Source organism: Sardina pilchardus, chromosome 9, assembly GCF_963854185.1.
Source record: "Sardina pilchardus chromosome 9, fSarPil1.1, whole genome shotgun sequence".
NCBI classification, from domain to species: domain Eukaryota; kingdom Metazoa; phylum Chordata; class Actinopteri; order Clupeiformes; family Clupeidae; genus Sardina; species Sardina pilchardus.
The window spans coordinates 12,834,581-12,849,867 of NC_085002.1; the positions used below are offsets into that span (position 1 = coordinate 12,834,581).

The following is a 15,287-nucleotide window of genomic DNA, read 5'->3' on the forward strand; positions in this document are numbered from 1 at the left end:
CTGGCGTCCGACAGCGGAGAGATGGACAGGGCACGCTTCTTACTCAACTTCAGTATGGAGCGTGGAGTGGAGAATCGAGAGCCTGGGGAACGAGGGAAGTGAAGGACACAGAGACAGAGAGAGAGAGAGAGAGAGAGAGAGAGAGAGAGGGAGAGAGAGAGGGGGGAGAGAGAGAGAGGGAGAGAGAGAGGGGGGTGAGGGAGGGTGAGAGAGAGGGTGAGAGATATTAGAGATTTTAAATGGATATTTTATTACAACACACAAGTGACAAAACTTTAATCAATCAATATGAGCATGATTAAAAAAGCAGAAGCATAAACCAATAATCCAGAGAGAGAGAGAGAAAGAGAGGGAGATGGAGTGAGGGAGGGAGAGAGACAGAGACATTGAGAGAGAGATAGATAGAGAGAGAGGGAGAGTAAGCACGAATGGAAATGGAAATGAGGTCAGAGAGAAGAGTGGGGGATGCAAAAGAGGGAACAAGACAGAGAGAAAGAGAAAGAAAGAAAGAAAGAAGGAAAGAAAGAATGAGCAGAGGAATGCAGAGCAGGGCAATTAGTCCAATCCTCCATCACACAAACAAGCCCCCGGGGGAGCTGGGGCTGGAGCTGGTGCTGAGCTAGCCGGAGCGGAGTGTCAATATCGGGCCTCACCGTCAGCAGAGCCCAGCAGCTCGGAGCCTGGCTGGCCGTGGGGGAAGCTGTGGTGGGACATCAGGTTCCCCTGGCTGCAGTACGGGCTGCCACTCACTCCTGAGGCACCGGAATACAGAGCAGGGCAGAGCGGTCAGTGAGGACGCATTCACAGCGGTCAACCACCATGCTGCACAATTCACCAGCAGAGTTCACAATGCACTTGAACCCCCAACAACCCCCCCCCCCAAAAAAACAACAACAACAACAACAAAAATAATAACCTCAATAAGTATAGCATTATGGTAAGTATACTCAATAAGTACAATAAGTCAGCGGTCCTCAAAGTTTTTCCATCATTCATCAGATTTGGAGGTGGGTAATTCTCAAGCCCCACCTGATCACCTCAGTAACATTATCGCATTTGGTTCCGCATCACATTTTCCGTCTTAGATCTGATGTTGTTTTAAATCATATGTAAGTTTGTTTATGACCCCTATGCTTATGTGTAGCTCTTGGTTTTATTGTATGATCTTCCTTGTCACACCCCACATGTCATGTCTCTATTCCCCACTAGTGGGAGCCGGCCCCTCACTTTGAGAACCACTGCAATACGTCCAACTCTAGTTACCTTGGATCTATACGTTATCCCATTATACATTATGAGGGATGAGACAGATGCTAGGGTGTCAATACAGAGGAAAATTACGTCAGTAACTTCTCCACGGCAGGTCAAACTGACCAGTGCGGGTCTCACCTTCTGCAGCAGACATGCCCCCACGGTGTCCCAGCATGCTGTGTGGCGGGGGGGCGTGAGGGGGGCGCATGTAGGAGTCCATGCAGGAGCCGGGGGTCATGTTGGCCGTCATGTTCGGGGTCATGGGGTTGTACATGGCCCTGCTGTCGGGGGGCTGGCCGTTGTGGGGGGTGGCACGGAGCGGGGCCACGTCACCATACGCGGATCTACCTGAGGGAGCTAGGCTACACAAACACAAACACAGAGACATCTTAAACTGATGTACTAATAACATATAGGCACATATAGGGTCATTTCAGTTCATATAATTCATTTTTTTTAGATTATTTCCCTATAATGTAATTCATGAATTCCTTATACACTAACCATTGAAGATGCCATGAAATCAAATATTTTGTTTAACAAATCTTTTTTTAAAATGTATGTTTACAATTGAGAGTTTTTCACAGAGCACTCATCTGATTTGTATTGGCAATTAAGTGATTTGGAAAAGAAGCCCAAGTACCCCATTGCAACCACCACAATGCCTATTAAGTTGATTACAATGGGGCTGAGATGGTTAGGCACTCATATCCCTGTAAACTGTGGTTAAATCAGAACATAAACAAAGCCCGGTCTATCTAATTCACCCTCCATTCACCCCTTACTACCTGCACCTCTCCTGGCCACTAGGGGGCGCCTAACCCCAATTTTTCACACCTTTAAGTCTATGGAGGGAAAAGTTGAAGCACTCGGTGGGGAATTCCCCGGTGTTCCTTGAACTTTCAGAGACGCCGATGTTGTCTGTTCCTCGCAGAATCCTTTGCAACAGGCTGTGACATCTCCTCACAGCTCTCTTGTTCTCGTCCGTCTCTCTCTACCCCGGTCACCTCTCATCTCGCCTCTCCTCGGGGGCTGACGTTATTCATCTATCTACCTTATAAATCCTTCTTTCAGCTTTCTAAGTCTTTCACTTTGACGTGTATTTCATGCAGAGTTTAATCTCCTCTGCCTAATCCACCCGGCCTGGTGCCCCCTGCCTCTATCTCTGCCTTGCTTTTCTCTCTTTCTCTTTTTTCATTCACTCTTGTTCTCTTCTGGTTCACCCTTTCTACCTTTCTCTCCCTCTCTCTCTCTTTTTCTCCCTCTCTAACTCTCTCCCTCTCTCTCTCTTTCCCTCTCTCTCTCTGTGTCTCTACGTAACCTGAGTGGGTTGTGGGCAGTCATGCAGAGAGTAGCAGGGCCCTGGTCTGCCTGTAATTAGCAGCTGTTGGAGAGAGAGAGGGGCTGACACTGCACTCAACCTGGGTGGTATTCGGACGGAGGGGGGAGGAGCAATAGAGGCCTAGGCCTGGGCCCTGCTATCTCCACAACAATTGCACCGGCCGACCTGCTCTCTCTCTCTCTCCCCCTCTCTCTATCCCTCTCTTTCTCTCTCTCTCTCTGCAGAGGATGATTGGAGATGGTTGGCTGTGGGTCCTATCTCTACCCCCACCTCCACCCCACCCCTCTCTCTCTCTGTGTCTCTCTTTTGCATGATGGTGTAGTCTGAAACTCGTCCTGTCTACGGTAGCCATCTTCACCTCTCCTCTGTGTTACTGTTCCACCACCACTGAGGCGACTCCATTATCACAGGGCCTCTTTGTTTGAAATACTCAGAGTTTTATCAGCTACAGTCGAAGGAGACAAAAGACATGGAGCTTTTTCATTGTTTTTTTTTTCTTCCTTTCTTCCACTCGTTATTGGTTGGATGTGGACAGACATGATTTAACAGTGTGACTAGGAGTCATAAGCTATCAAACGCAGTTGTTTAACACTGCTGCGTTCAGGCTGTTGATCATTTCTCACGCGGGCGGGCGGCAGCACACTAGGTGGGCTCTGCACACGGCACGCGAGGAGGCAGATGGGAGGCCTGCTTGGCGTGAACTTACCCGCGGGACGGCTGGCTAGGAGCAGACTCATAGTGATACAGCCCCTGATGTGGCTGCATGTCAACTGGCATTGGGACTCAGAACGCTGCCGTTGCTGCACCCTCAAGCCCTACACATCGAAAGAGAGAAGAAGAGGGGAAAAAACACACACCCAAACAGTCAGAATCAGGTGATCCATTAGGCAGACTTATTACTGTTCACTTTGTGCTTTTGGACAGGCTACTCAAACAACCGTGTTGTTACAGTTATGTTATTTAGGTGGTTCTGTTCTGTATCATTTAGATGGTATTGTTGTTATTAATCCAAGGGCAATCAACCCAACCAAGTAAAATGTTGACAAAGGCCAGTCCCTTTTGGCCACAATGCACCTGAATGACCTCATCACAACTCTGAGCACAGCTTAGAGAGAGAGAGATATAAAGAGAGAGAGAGAGAGAGAGAGAGAGAGAGAGAGAGAGAGAGAGAGAGAGAGAGAGAGAGGGGGGGATAATCAGACAAACATGTCAACTATGGCATTGCACGCTCCCTGAGAGCCCCTCAGCTGATTCCAACAGACGTCATGTGATCGCGGCTCTCCCCCAGCGCAGCCTGTGTGAGTTTGACAAGGCCGTGTGGACAAGAACAATGGGATTTGCTCACGTCTTCAAAGCACAGGGCTGCACTTTCTCAGACAAATGAGGCGTGAAGAAGACAGAACACGTTGTATACTCCTGAACACTGCAAGGAGGCAGCCAACTGGTCCCACGAGCACCGCAAGGCTACAACTGAGGACAAACAAGCGAAGGTAACAGTGGGGATCAAACTCGGTGAGGCCTGTGGTCACACACACACACACACACACACACACACACATGTACACACACACACAGAGTGTGCAATTTACCCTTTAAAAAGCCACAAAAGCACCTGCTCATTACAGAAAACCACATCACTGAAGGATGAGCAACTCTGGCGTATGTTAACAAGAGGAAATGGGATACCATATTACAGAAAGATAAAGGGCACGCAGACATCACTTATAACACTCTTATTTACAGGTACTGGTTGCGGATGTGTCATCAGCGAGCAGCCCGCAGGCTGTTTGGTATGGAGAGGGATATCTATATTAGACCAGGGCCTGGGTTGAGGTCTGCTCTGGGGATTGGTGGCCAGCCCAGTGATTAGAAGCGCTGATTAGTCTGGGACCCCACTCATCTGGCTTCCCAGACTGCAATTAGCAGGTGATGGAGGGGTTAGTGCAGGCTAATGGAGTATGTGCTGCTCATTTCTGGGCCTGGTCAAAATCTGGTTCTTTCAACGGGAGAGAGAGAGAGAGAGAGAGAGAGAGAGAGAGAGAGAGAGCACTCCACACACACTAACGCCCTATTGACACCGCAGCATCCTGAACTTCAACGCAACCGAAATTAGGATAAACCAATTTATAAAAACTGTTAAGCAAAATTACATAATCCACTAGAAAAAAAAATCAAAGTACAATGCAATTCTATTTGGCCTTAAACACAGAATATAAACTAGCACTCAAACACATGCAAGACAAAAACATGAGAACCACACTGACTAAGTACAGACTCACAGCCTGGCCATAGAAGTAGGAAGGCACAAACAAACATGGCTACCGAAAGACAACAGACTGTGCCACCACTTTGACCTAAACACCGTAGAAACACTTCCTGACAGTGCACAAAATATGAAAACAATTTAGAAAGTCTATACTGTAAGCATAGCAATAGCAGCTATAACTGTTAAAGGAGAATTCTGGCGATTCTTCTCATGGATCTCTGTTTCTCGAGGTCACCAAGTACTGTTGGTTCAAAAATGAACAAAAACAATCGGTTCTACCTAGATCGAGTTGCTTCAGCCATCAGCTAGAGCTGCCAGGCCTATTTTGAAAAGAGTATGCCACCTAATATGCATACTCTTTCTCTAATGAAGGGACCTGCACCTAAATATGAACATACACTCAAAATAAAGCTGAAAATTCAATTTCCAAATTGAATTTGAATTTAAGAGAGAGAGAGAGAAAAAGAGTGTATGGCTGCCTTGTGACAAAGTGTGTGACTGTCTGATATAACTACAGTATATATATGGAGCATGAGCCAGTGAAATCTGCGGGTTTACTTGTACTGGCATCTAAATGTTTCATTTGATGGTTTTATGACTTATTACATTGTGTGAGGGTTTCCGGTTTAAGCGTTCAAAACTGAAAATTGACCAGACTTTAGCTTAATGCTCTACAAAATGTCAACTAAATGTTCAATTTTTTTTCCATTTTTGTTTGTCCTACAGTATCCATTAGCTCAATGTTATTTTCTGTGCCACCGGAAATGCCTTAGGAATGCACTGTATGCACATGTTTGTTTATGCCGTTCAAAGGGTCTACTCTATAGCAATGTCAGCTAAGGATAGGAAACGTGATTGTGGCAGATGCATGCAGTACAGTGCTTGAGATGGCCAGACCACTGGAAAGTCCGAGCGGCATTACTGAGGCAACCTTGGAGAGCCAGGAATAATGACGTAGCACACACACACACACACACACACACACACACACGCACACACACACAAGTGCCCTTCCTAAAGTCAGACGGAGCGTGTGGGAGTCGGTGTCAATTGGAGCATGTGCGTGTGTGTGTGGCCATTTGTGTGTTGGGGGATGCAGGGGCCGGGGGTTGTAGGGGAGCGTGTATATCCGCTAGCATGTCCGATAATGAGACAGAGCCACTAAATAGAGATCTCTTATGAAGCCCCAGCTGTTCGGCTCAATAAATACCACGAGGGAGGTCCCCCTCTGCTAGTCAAGACTTAGCGCGCGCACACACACACACACACACACACACACACACAAACGTTCTCTCACACACACACACCTGTCCAAGATCGCTGTGGGTGGAGAGAGAAATGAGTGTGCAAAGCTGAAAGAAGGCGAGAATTCAGTAGTTGTACGATGAGTGAGTGTGTGTGTCTGTCTGTGTGTGAGAGCTATAGTGAGTGTGTGACTCCTAAGTATGATTGTATGTATGTGTCTGTGTGTGGCTAGCTGAATGTCTCTCTGTGTGTGTGTGCCTGTGTGTGGGTGTTTGACAGTGCATATGCGCGTCCATGGCCGAGCATAAATAAGAGCAAGTGTTAATGCTTGTCCAAATTGTATCCAGGCCCCCCGGCACAGAACAGGTGTGTGTCAGCGACAGCCAAAGAAACACGCCAGATGGAGTCTCGAGAAAAGAAAGTGAGAAAGAAAGAGAGAGAGGGAAGAGAGAGAGAGCGAGAGAGAGAGAGAAGGAAGAAAACAAAGGAAGAGAGGGTGAGAGCATACACAGTTTGTGGCTAAAAAAAATGCCCTGTGATGGATGAAATGTATACAGTACGTGAGAGACCTGTGTAAAGTACGTGTAAAGCCCATCTTTAAATGAGCGTTTATTAGACATCCATGTATATACTGCAGTCAAACCAGACAGCAGCTAAATGTGAAACACCACATCGGGGCCAGGTCAGGGCCACGTCTGGGCCAGAGGCCACTCAGAGTCAGATGCTATGGGAACAGAATGAATAAATGGACATCGCCCTGTGTGTACAGAGAACATTCCCATGCCAGAAATGTGTGTGATGTTCATGTTGTATGAGAAAGCGTGTGTTTACACAGGAATATTTCTCAAAGTGTGGAGCTAGAGGCAGGCAGCAGCATTCTTTTGTGCTCATGGATGGATGTGTGTTTTCGTGTGTGTGTGTGTGTGTGTGTGTGTGTGTGTGTGTGTGTGTGTGTGTGTGTGTGTGTGTGCGCGTGTGTGTGTGTGTCTGTGTGTGTACAGAATGAGAGAGCGAGTAAAGTGGTGGTGAGAAAGAAAGGAGAAGGCGAGCCTGAGAGAGAGGCAAAATGATACAGACAGTATCCAGTACATACTGTAGATGAGAATAAATACACAGGAAGAATTCAACCTTGAGACCACCTGAAACGTAGACAGTGAGGAGCTGTAGAAACAGTAGTAGTAATATCAGTAGTAGTAGAAATACTAGAAGCAGTAGAAGTAGTAGTAGTAGTTGCAGTAGTAGTAGTAGTAGTACAGTAGTAGTTGTAGTAGTAGTGGTAACAGTCGTAGTTGTAGTAGTAGTAGTAGCAATAATAACAGTAGTAGTAGTTGTAGTAGTAGTAGTAGTACTAGTAGTAATAGGAATAGTATCAGTAGTAGTAGTAATAACAATAGTAGTAGCAGCAGTAGTAGGGCCAGTGGTGGTGGAGGGGGTGGAGATGTTGTTTAAGAACACTGCGACCAGAGATGTAGATAGTGAGAAACTATAGTGGCAGAAATAGTAATATCAGTAGTAGTAGAAATAGAAGAAGTAGTAGTAGTAGTAGTAGTAGTAATGGGGGTGGAGGTGGTGGTGGTGGAGGAGGGGGTGGTGGAGGAGGGGGTGGTGGTGAGGTTGTTTGAGAACACGGTGCTTTTACAGGTGCACCGGCCTCCTGCTGTTCTCTATTTTGGGCCCGTGTTTAATGGCAGGTTGTGGGCCAGCCGGCCTGCTCCAGGCTCTGACTTCACTGGATAATTTTGTGGTGCTGGACGAGAGTGGGAGAGACTAGGGTGGCTGGTGTGGGTGGGGTGGGCGGGGGTTAGAGTGGGAGGAATGGGGAGGATGGGGCCGCATATTAAAAAACCCCAACTCCATAAATCACACGGCTAACCAAACAAGAGCGCCTGGACTGAGGCAAGGGGGAAACTGGCCATGGTACTGGAGGAATCCAGCAGGATTCCCAGACAGCCTCTCTTTCTCCCTCCCTCTCTCTCCCTCTTTCTCTCTTTCCCCCACTTTTCTCTTTCTCCCTCTCTTTCCACCCAAAAGAGGAAGGATATCGGTCTTGAGTGTCGCCACTTGCCACCCTGTCACTGAGCTACACCCCACTTGAACATGCCTTGAGTGACTGTCACACGCAGCACATTAATTCACTCCCCCCTGCTCGCCCAAACCCACAGTTCTGGCTCTAGCGTCGTAGCACGCTAACACAAATTTGAGCTTCAGTAGGCTTCAACCACAGCATATTTGCTCCCTTGTCGCTCAATGTTTTTGGTTTCTTGGAGGCTCCAAGCAGTATTTGTTAGCAAAAAACCTGCTCTGAGCCTAACATAATATCCAACATTGAATAAAAAGATATATAACACACAAACAAAGAGGAGTTGGCCTCAGCCATTTAATTTCGGCAACACCCACAACAGCCACCACAACAAACAGAAGCTGAAGTGCAAATCAAACACAGGCATTCAAATAGTGACAAATGTTTGTTTGTTTTCACTCTCAAAAATGAAATCTTTCTATCCTCTCTCTAATGTTTTATTTTAATTTCCTGACGTCAATCTCTTCTTTCCACTTCCATGGTAGAAAATAAAAAGGCGTCTATCGCCTCATCTTTCCATCCTCGGCCGTGTTGCTTGGCCCGGCGGTCTCATGAATGGCCGGCATTTTGCACAGGTCAGTGGCTCCGGCTCACACAGGGGCACCCGCTCTCCACTCCACCCCGACAACGTGTAACTTTACACGGGCTCCCACCGAAAAGGCCTCCCCTAAAAAGGGCTCCTCCGCCGTCATGTTTTACGACGTGGCCCATTTCTCTGACGTCCAGACACTTTTTTCTCCCCTCTTTTTTTTCACTCTCTCTCTCTCTCTCTCTTTTTTATGTGACTCTAGTCTTCCGACGGCTGCCTGTCTGTGGCGCAGTAGCACATAAACAGTTTATCCACTGGCCCGCTCGGGCACGTGCACATAAAACTGCGTGAAAAATAGCTTTGAAAACTAGCAGAGGGTTATACACACTCATCTGAAAGTATTTTGTTCCTTTCATGCTTTCTTTTTGCCTTGCCTTGCCTTGCCTCTCCCTCTCTCTCTCTCTCTTCTTTCTTCCCCCTCCCTTTTGCCTTCATTCCATCTCTCTTTCCCCCACCCCCATTCTTCCCCCCTCGCTCCCTCCCTCTCCTCCCTGCGCCCTCCCTCCCTCCCTCCCTCCCTCTGCTGTCGAGGTGGGTGTTCTCTGACTGTTATGACTTGGGAGACGATAATGGCAGCTATAATGTAGCCAGCCGTTCCTGATGTGGCTCAGCCTGTGGGGGATTCTGTTGTGTTAAGGCCAGAGAGGGAGAGAGAGGGAGGCAGTGAGACAGAGAGAGAGAGGGAGAGAGAGAAGGAAGGAGAGAGGGAGGGAGGAGTGGGCTGGGTTTGGGATTTGGCCAACCACAGCTACAGAATGAACCTCCCACTTTTTCTTTCAGCCATTTCTTTTTTCTTTCTTTTTAAACGCCTCACACATTTTTTTTAGTTTTTTTTTTTAGGCATGTTGTTTTTCCTCAGTGGTAAACTTTGTTTTTAAATTCAGCCTTTGTTTTTGTAACCCCCATCTCATACCCCATCTCTCCTCCTGTCAGGACCCCCCAAATCCACGGACCCCCAACCCAGTCATCCCACACATCGCACGCTCCCTCTCCCCAACAGAAATGCCCTCTCTACGAAGCTGACCAATCACAGCGCTGCTGACTAGTCCTAAGGCACATACTCGATGATGTGTACTGTCACTCAGCATTCATGGACGTCTTCATTATCCCAGTGCCTTAAACACGTGTAATGTACGCCTATACATTTGTACTTCAAAAAAAAGGGACAGGAAGAAGTGAATAAAGCCATTTGTACTTCTTGAAAGAAAAAAAAGACAGCAGGGAAGAAATAGAGAGAGAAAAAAAAGAAAGAAAAAGTTGCCATTACTTCAGACTTCAGACTTCAGACTATTTCCCCAGTAACAGGTAGCTACGGCGGTGAGAGTAATCTCTCTCAGTAGCTGAGGCTCTGGTGCTGCTGAGTCACCCAGAGAGTGCACCTCCGAGTCTTTATTCCCACCGAGTGCCTGCTGACAGATGATAGACTACTCCAGTAGAGTCAACCTCCCACCCACACGGCACAGCTAAACCTGCCGCATGCTCCCGACCGTCACCTGTGCCACCGACACGGCTGCGGAGCGGTTTGATGGTCTTTTTTTCCTTCGACACTGACCGAGCGCGCACACACACACACACACACACACACGCAATGAGAGCAGCAGTTTGCCCGCCGCACATTATACTGTCTGATATACAATACATCTGTGTTTGTTTGTGCTGCTTGTACACAAGGTTACCTAACGTGAGGGAATGAAGAGAAACATCTGCTGCTGAGGGAACAGAGGATTATGGAGAAAATGAGAGAGAGGGAGAGAGAGAGAGAGAGAGAGAGAGAGGGAGAGAGAGAGGGGGAAAGAGAGAGAGAAAGAGACTCCTTTGATGAGAGTGTAGGTAACGATGGCAACCATTTGTTGGGGAACGTTCCAGGCCCCTGTAGCCTCACAAATTTTTCCTACCGTCGGCACCCTCCTCCCTTACCACCTCCACCTCCAACCACCCACCCACACCCAGACTCCCCTTCCCTCCCTCCCTCCCCACCGCCGACCCACCATCCTGCTCTGCACATACCTGTGGTTTATTCCCTGCCCCCTCTCCTTCTCTCCTTCTCTCTCTCTCCATCTCTCTCTCTCCATTCCCTCCCTCACACTGTTCATGTACCCCTCTGTCCCTTGGTGGTCATTATGTCATCCCTTCTCACCGTCTCCGCCCCGCTTCCTTCTTGTCCGTCTAAACTGTGTGTGATGCCATGGCTTTAACTCCTGCGTCTGGCTCCGTGAATTCATCTCCAAACTCAAACGACCTGTGCCGTCTATGCCTTCCTGCTATTTCTACTCCCAATGACCTGTGCCTAAACGTTCAACACAATTCCATCTACATGGCACCATTAACAATGAGTGCTCCTAATACGGTAAATCTGTTCACAGACAAAACTGTTTACACCTAATGTGACTCTGTCTCTCTGCTTTCTACAATTACCTTCCAGATGTTTTTTTTGTCTCTGTTTTTACTTCTCATCTCTATCCAGTTCCCCTTCCAGCGTTTTGTCTTTCACCCCTCTCTCAAATAACTCCTTAAAAAAAGACAGACTCTCTCTCCATAGACTTGCCTATTCTGCTGTCTTTTCTATTTGCTCCATGTATCAGGTTAGCAATGCACACAAAACCACAAACATCTCTTTGAACTCCATGTATGGAGGAGCGGAAAGAGGAAAAAGGGAGGAGGGGAGAGAGGAATGGATAGAACAGATGAAGAGGAGGAGGAGGAGGGGAGGGAGGGAGGAGGTGGAGGAGTGAAATAAGGCTCCACCAAAAGGCTGGTGGATCACAGCTGGGGCCCAGCTGTAAGAGACAGCCGAGAGTGGCGTATAAACACACGAGAATGAGGGGGCACAGAAAGCACAGTGCCTGGGTGAGAGAAAAGAGCTTTGTCATGGTCAACGAGGAAGGCACTGTGCTTCACCCTCATGCTGTCTGACAGGTTTCATTCTCTCTCTCTCCCTCTCTCTCTCTCTCTCTCTCTCTCTCTCTCTATCTCACTGTGTGCCACTTTCTGCTCAGCATATCCTTGCTCCTTCTCCTTCTGCCTTTCAATCCATCCATCTATCCTGTGTTTTTCCTCTGCGGCAAGGTCACCGCTGTCACTGAGGAATGCATGGGCCCTCAGTCATTTCTCCCAACCACCAGCAGCAGCCTCACTCACCTGTGTAGACACTCCACACAGACACACACACACACACGCACATGCACACGCACCCGCACACATACACACACACACACGCACACACACACACACACACACACACACACACACACACACACACACACACACACACACACACACACACACACACACATACACACATATGCACACATAAGCAGGCTTGTACAAGCAAGCAAGTGCACAGACCATGCAAGAACACACATTCGTGTAGAACATGTGTCAGCACACACTCACACAACACACACACACACACACACACACACACACACACACACACACACACACACACACACACACACACACACACACACACACACACACACCACACACAAACAAACAAACAAAACCCAGACTCAATTACCTATCATAAATCACCTGTACTGCTCTCCTAGAGAGAACACACACAATCTCTCTCTCTCTCTCTCTCTCTTTCTCTCACACACACGAAAACACACAGGCCCAGAATAGTCCTACACCAAACCATAATAATAATCCCTGCAATTGAAGGAGACCACAAAGATTAGTTGAAAAATAATGATCATAACACGTAGTCCTGGGTGGGCAAATACCATGAGCTGTGGCCATGAGTATTTATAGAAAAACTATCGCCACATTTACTACAGAGGGCTGGGACAAAAGAGAAAGACATACAGAGAGAGAGAGAGAGAGAGAGAGAGAGAGAGAGAGAGAGAGAGAGAGAGAGAGGAGAGAGAGAGAGAAATAGAGAGGAGACAGAATGAGTAAGAGAGAGAAATAGAGAGAGAGAGAAAGTGAGTAAGAGACATAGTGGAGAAAGAAACAGAGAAAAAGAGAGTGGAGATGTAGTGAGGGAGAGAGAGAGAGAGAGAGAGAGAGAGAGAGTGTGTGTGTGTGTGTGTGAGAGAGAGAGGGATTCCAGAGGAATACGCCCTGTTGGAGGAGTATGGTGGAAACCACAGTGAACCTTTAGAGAGCTGTGGAAGCATGACGGCATGACAGCACTGCTGCACCTTCTGACGCACACAGACACACACACAGACACACACACATACACACACACACACACACACACACACAAACAAACACACGCACGTGCACACAAACAGTCACATGCTCTCTTTCTCACACACACACACACACACACACACACACATAAACACAAACATATAAGGAGAGAAATCTTGATAACACAATACAAAATACACAAAGTACACCCACACACACACACACACACACATGCTCACACATGCTCCTAACCCTAACCCTGCAGGCAGGCACACACACACACACACACACACACACACACACACACACACACACACACACACACCAACAAACTCTGAAACAGTAACAGCAACTGAAATACAATGCATGCAAACATCTACACACAGATGCTCATGACTGTATCCCAACACAGCAGGAGTGCAGGATCCATGTCTGTGAGAGGCCGACTCCTTGGCCACCCAGAGACAGAGCAGCCTGGGCAGCAGAGCAGCGCGGCTGAGGGTGAGGGATCCATAGCTGGTTCAGCCGGGGATATGGTAATTAACATCCAAATATGCCAGCGAATGTCAACCCACCGGCAGAGATTCCAGCCCAATGTGTAATTTTGGTGTTCTGTTCCCTGCTGATTACACATGTTCAGACTTGTGTGTGCTCAGGTCATAGGCGGAGAGGGGAAAGTGTATCTGCATGTGTGTCTGTGTGAGAGTGTGTGCGTGTGTGTGTGTGTGTGTGTGGTTGTGTGTGTGTGTGTGTGTGTGTGTGTGTGTGTGTGTGTGCGTGCGTGTAGACTGTTGCATTGTGTTGTTGATACTTTTTTCCGTATCTGTTGTCTCTGAATAGTGATTAGTGCTACATTGTGTATACAATTACACACAACCAGGACAATGAGAACTCTGACAAAATAGCTTTGAATGCTTGTAGACAGATGTTTTTTGCAAGTTCCATTGTATATTTTTGGATTAACTACGTTACTGTCAAAAACAGATATTAGCTCAGGAAAAGACCAGCATCTGCAAAGAATTTTTTCGAGAGATTTCTTTTTAATCCCGCCCTCCATTCTGCCTTCCTTCATATTACCGTTATGAAAAAAAATACCAAATTACAGACTAACACTAAATCCTAACAGAATGTCAGCACATGAGCTCTCTCCCTCTCTCTCTCTCTCATACTCACTCACAGGCACACACACACACACACACACACACACACACACACACACACAGAGACACACACACACACACACACACACACACACAGAGACACACAGACACACACACACACACACACACACACACACACACACATACACACATACAGTAACACACACACCCACCCACACACACACACATACAGTAACACACTCATATACACATATTCTGCGGTTCACACACCTCACACTGTGTGGTCCTCCTGTGCGCGCTGAGCTAATATAGCCCAGCCGGGCCGCCTAATACAGATGTGATGGTAGGCAGAGCATCCGGAGAGCGGCGTTAGCTTTTAATTGGACGGGAACGCTGAGCTGATGTTCGGGCCTCGGAGCGTGACTCACTGCCTGCCTTGGCCGCGCTCCCGCAGGAGCTGCCAGAACACATTCGCTCGGGAGTCGCCGAGGAGCCTGTCCACGAGGACAGGAGGAGGAGGAGAAAGAAGAGGAGGAGGAGGAGGAAGAGGACACCCAAAACCAAACAAGGCTGCTGCTGAAAGACGATCCAGACGTACTAACCGACCGACCGACCGCCGCAACGCCAAGGCAACGGTCGGAAACCTCACGGCGGTCAAATGTGGCCTTGGCTTGCGCACGCTACTGACATCACGCTTGCCTCCCCGAGTCTACCTATGTGGGCTGCACAAGGGTTCCCATGTGGAGTCACGTCTGAAGTGATTTCATGTTCAACTCTTTCAACCAACGGGCTTAAAGTAACCTTCTTGGAATGGCGTGCTTTGGTGTGATTTACATGTCCTCTTGTTGCTGCTAATCATCAGAAGGAATGGCTTATGCAGATAAGACCCGTACAGCATGTCCAAGTAAACTGCAAACAGATGCACTGCCACTGACATGACAGTTAGTTAACCTCAACAGATTCCACACAACTTCTCATGTCTCCAAGCCTTTCTCTCTCCATCGTAATAATACACAAACACATACATATTCTTAATCCCCTCCTCTGTCATACATACAAACACACACACACAAAACTTTTACCAACCCCCAAATGTCCCCACCACCACCTTCCAGACATACCCAAACACACTTTCTCTTTCTCTCTCTCTCTCTCTCTCTCTCTCTCTCTCTCTCTCTCTCTCTCTCTCATTCCCTCTGTGCGAATAAAGCCCCATTCTCCTCCTCCTCTCCTCTCTTCTCCATTCTCTA

The 15,287-nt window shown here is 47.7% G+C and overlaps 1 protein-coding gene across 1 annotated transcript in view; it reads right to left on the minus strand.

Annotated features, from left to right (window-relative positions):
• Positions 1-15,287, minus strand: part of gli1 (GLI family zinc finger 1) — a 48,437-nt gene that overhangs the window by 10,184 nt on the left and 22,966 nt on the right. The window contains exons 2-5 of the mRNA XM_062545845.1: positions 3,300-3,408; positions 1,390-1,613; positions 654-752; positions 1-82 (exon numbers count right to left, since the gene is read on the minus strand). The exon at positions 1-82 is cut by the window's left edge and continues 117 nt beyond it. Coding sequence (XP_062401829.1) covers positions 1-82; positions 654-752; positions 1,390-1,613; positions 3,300-3,370 — 476 coding nt within the window. The 5' untranslated portion in view covers positions 3,371-3,408. The remainder of the gene's footprint in view (positions 83-653; positions 753-1,389; positions 1,614-3,299; positions 3,409-15,287) is intronic.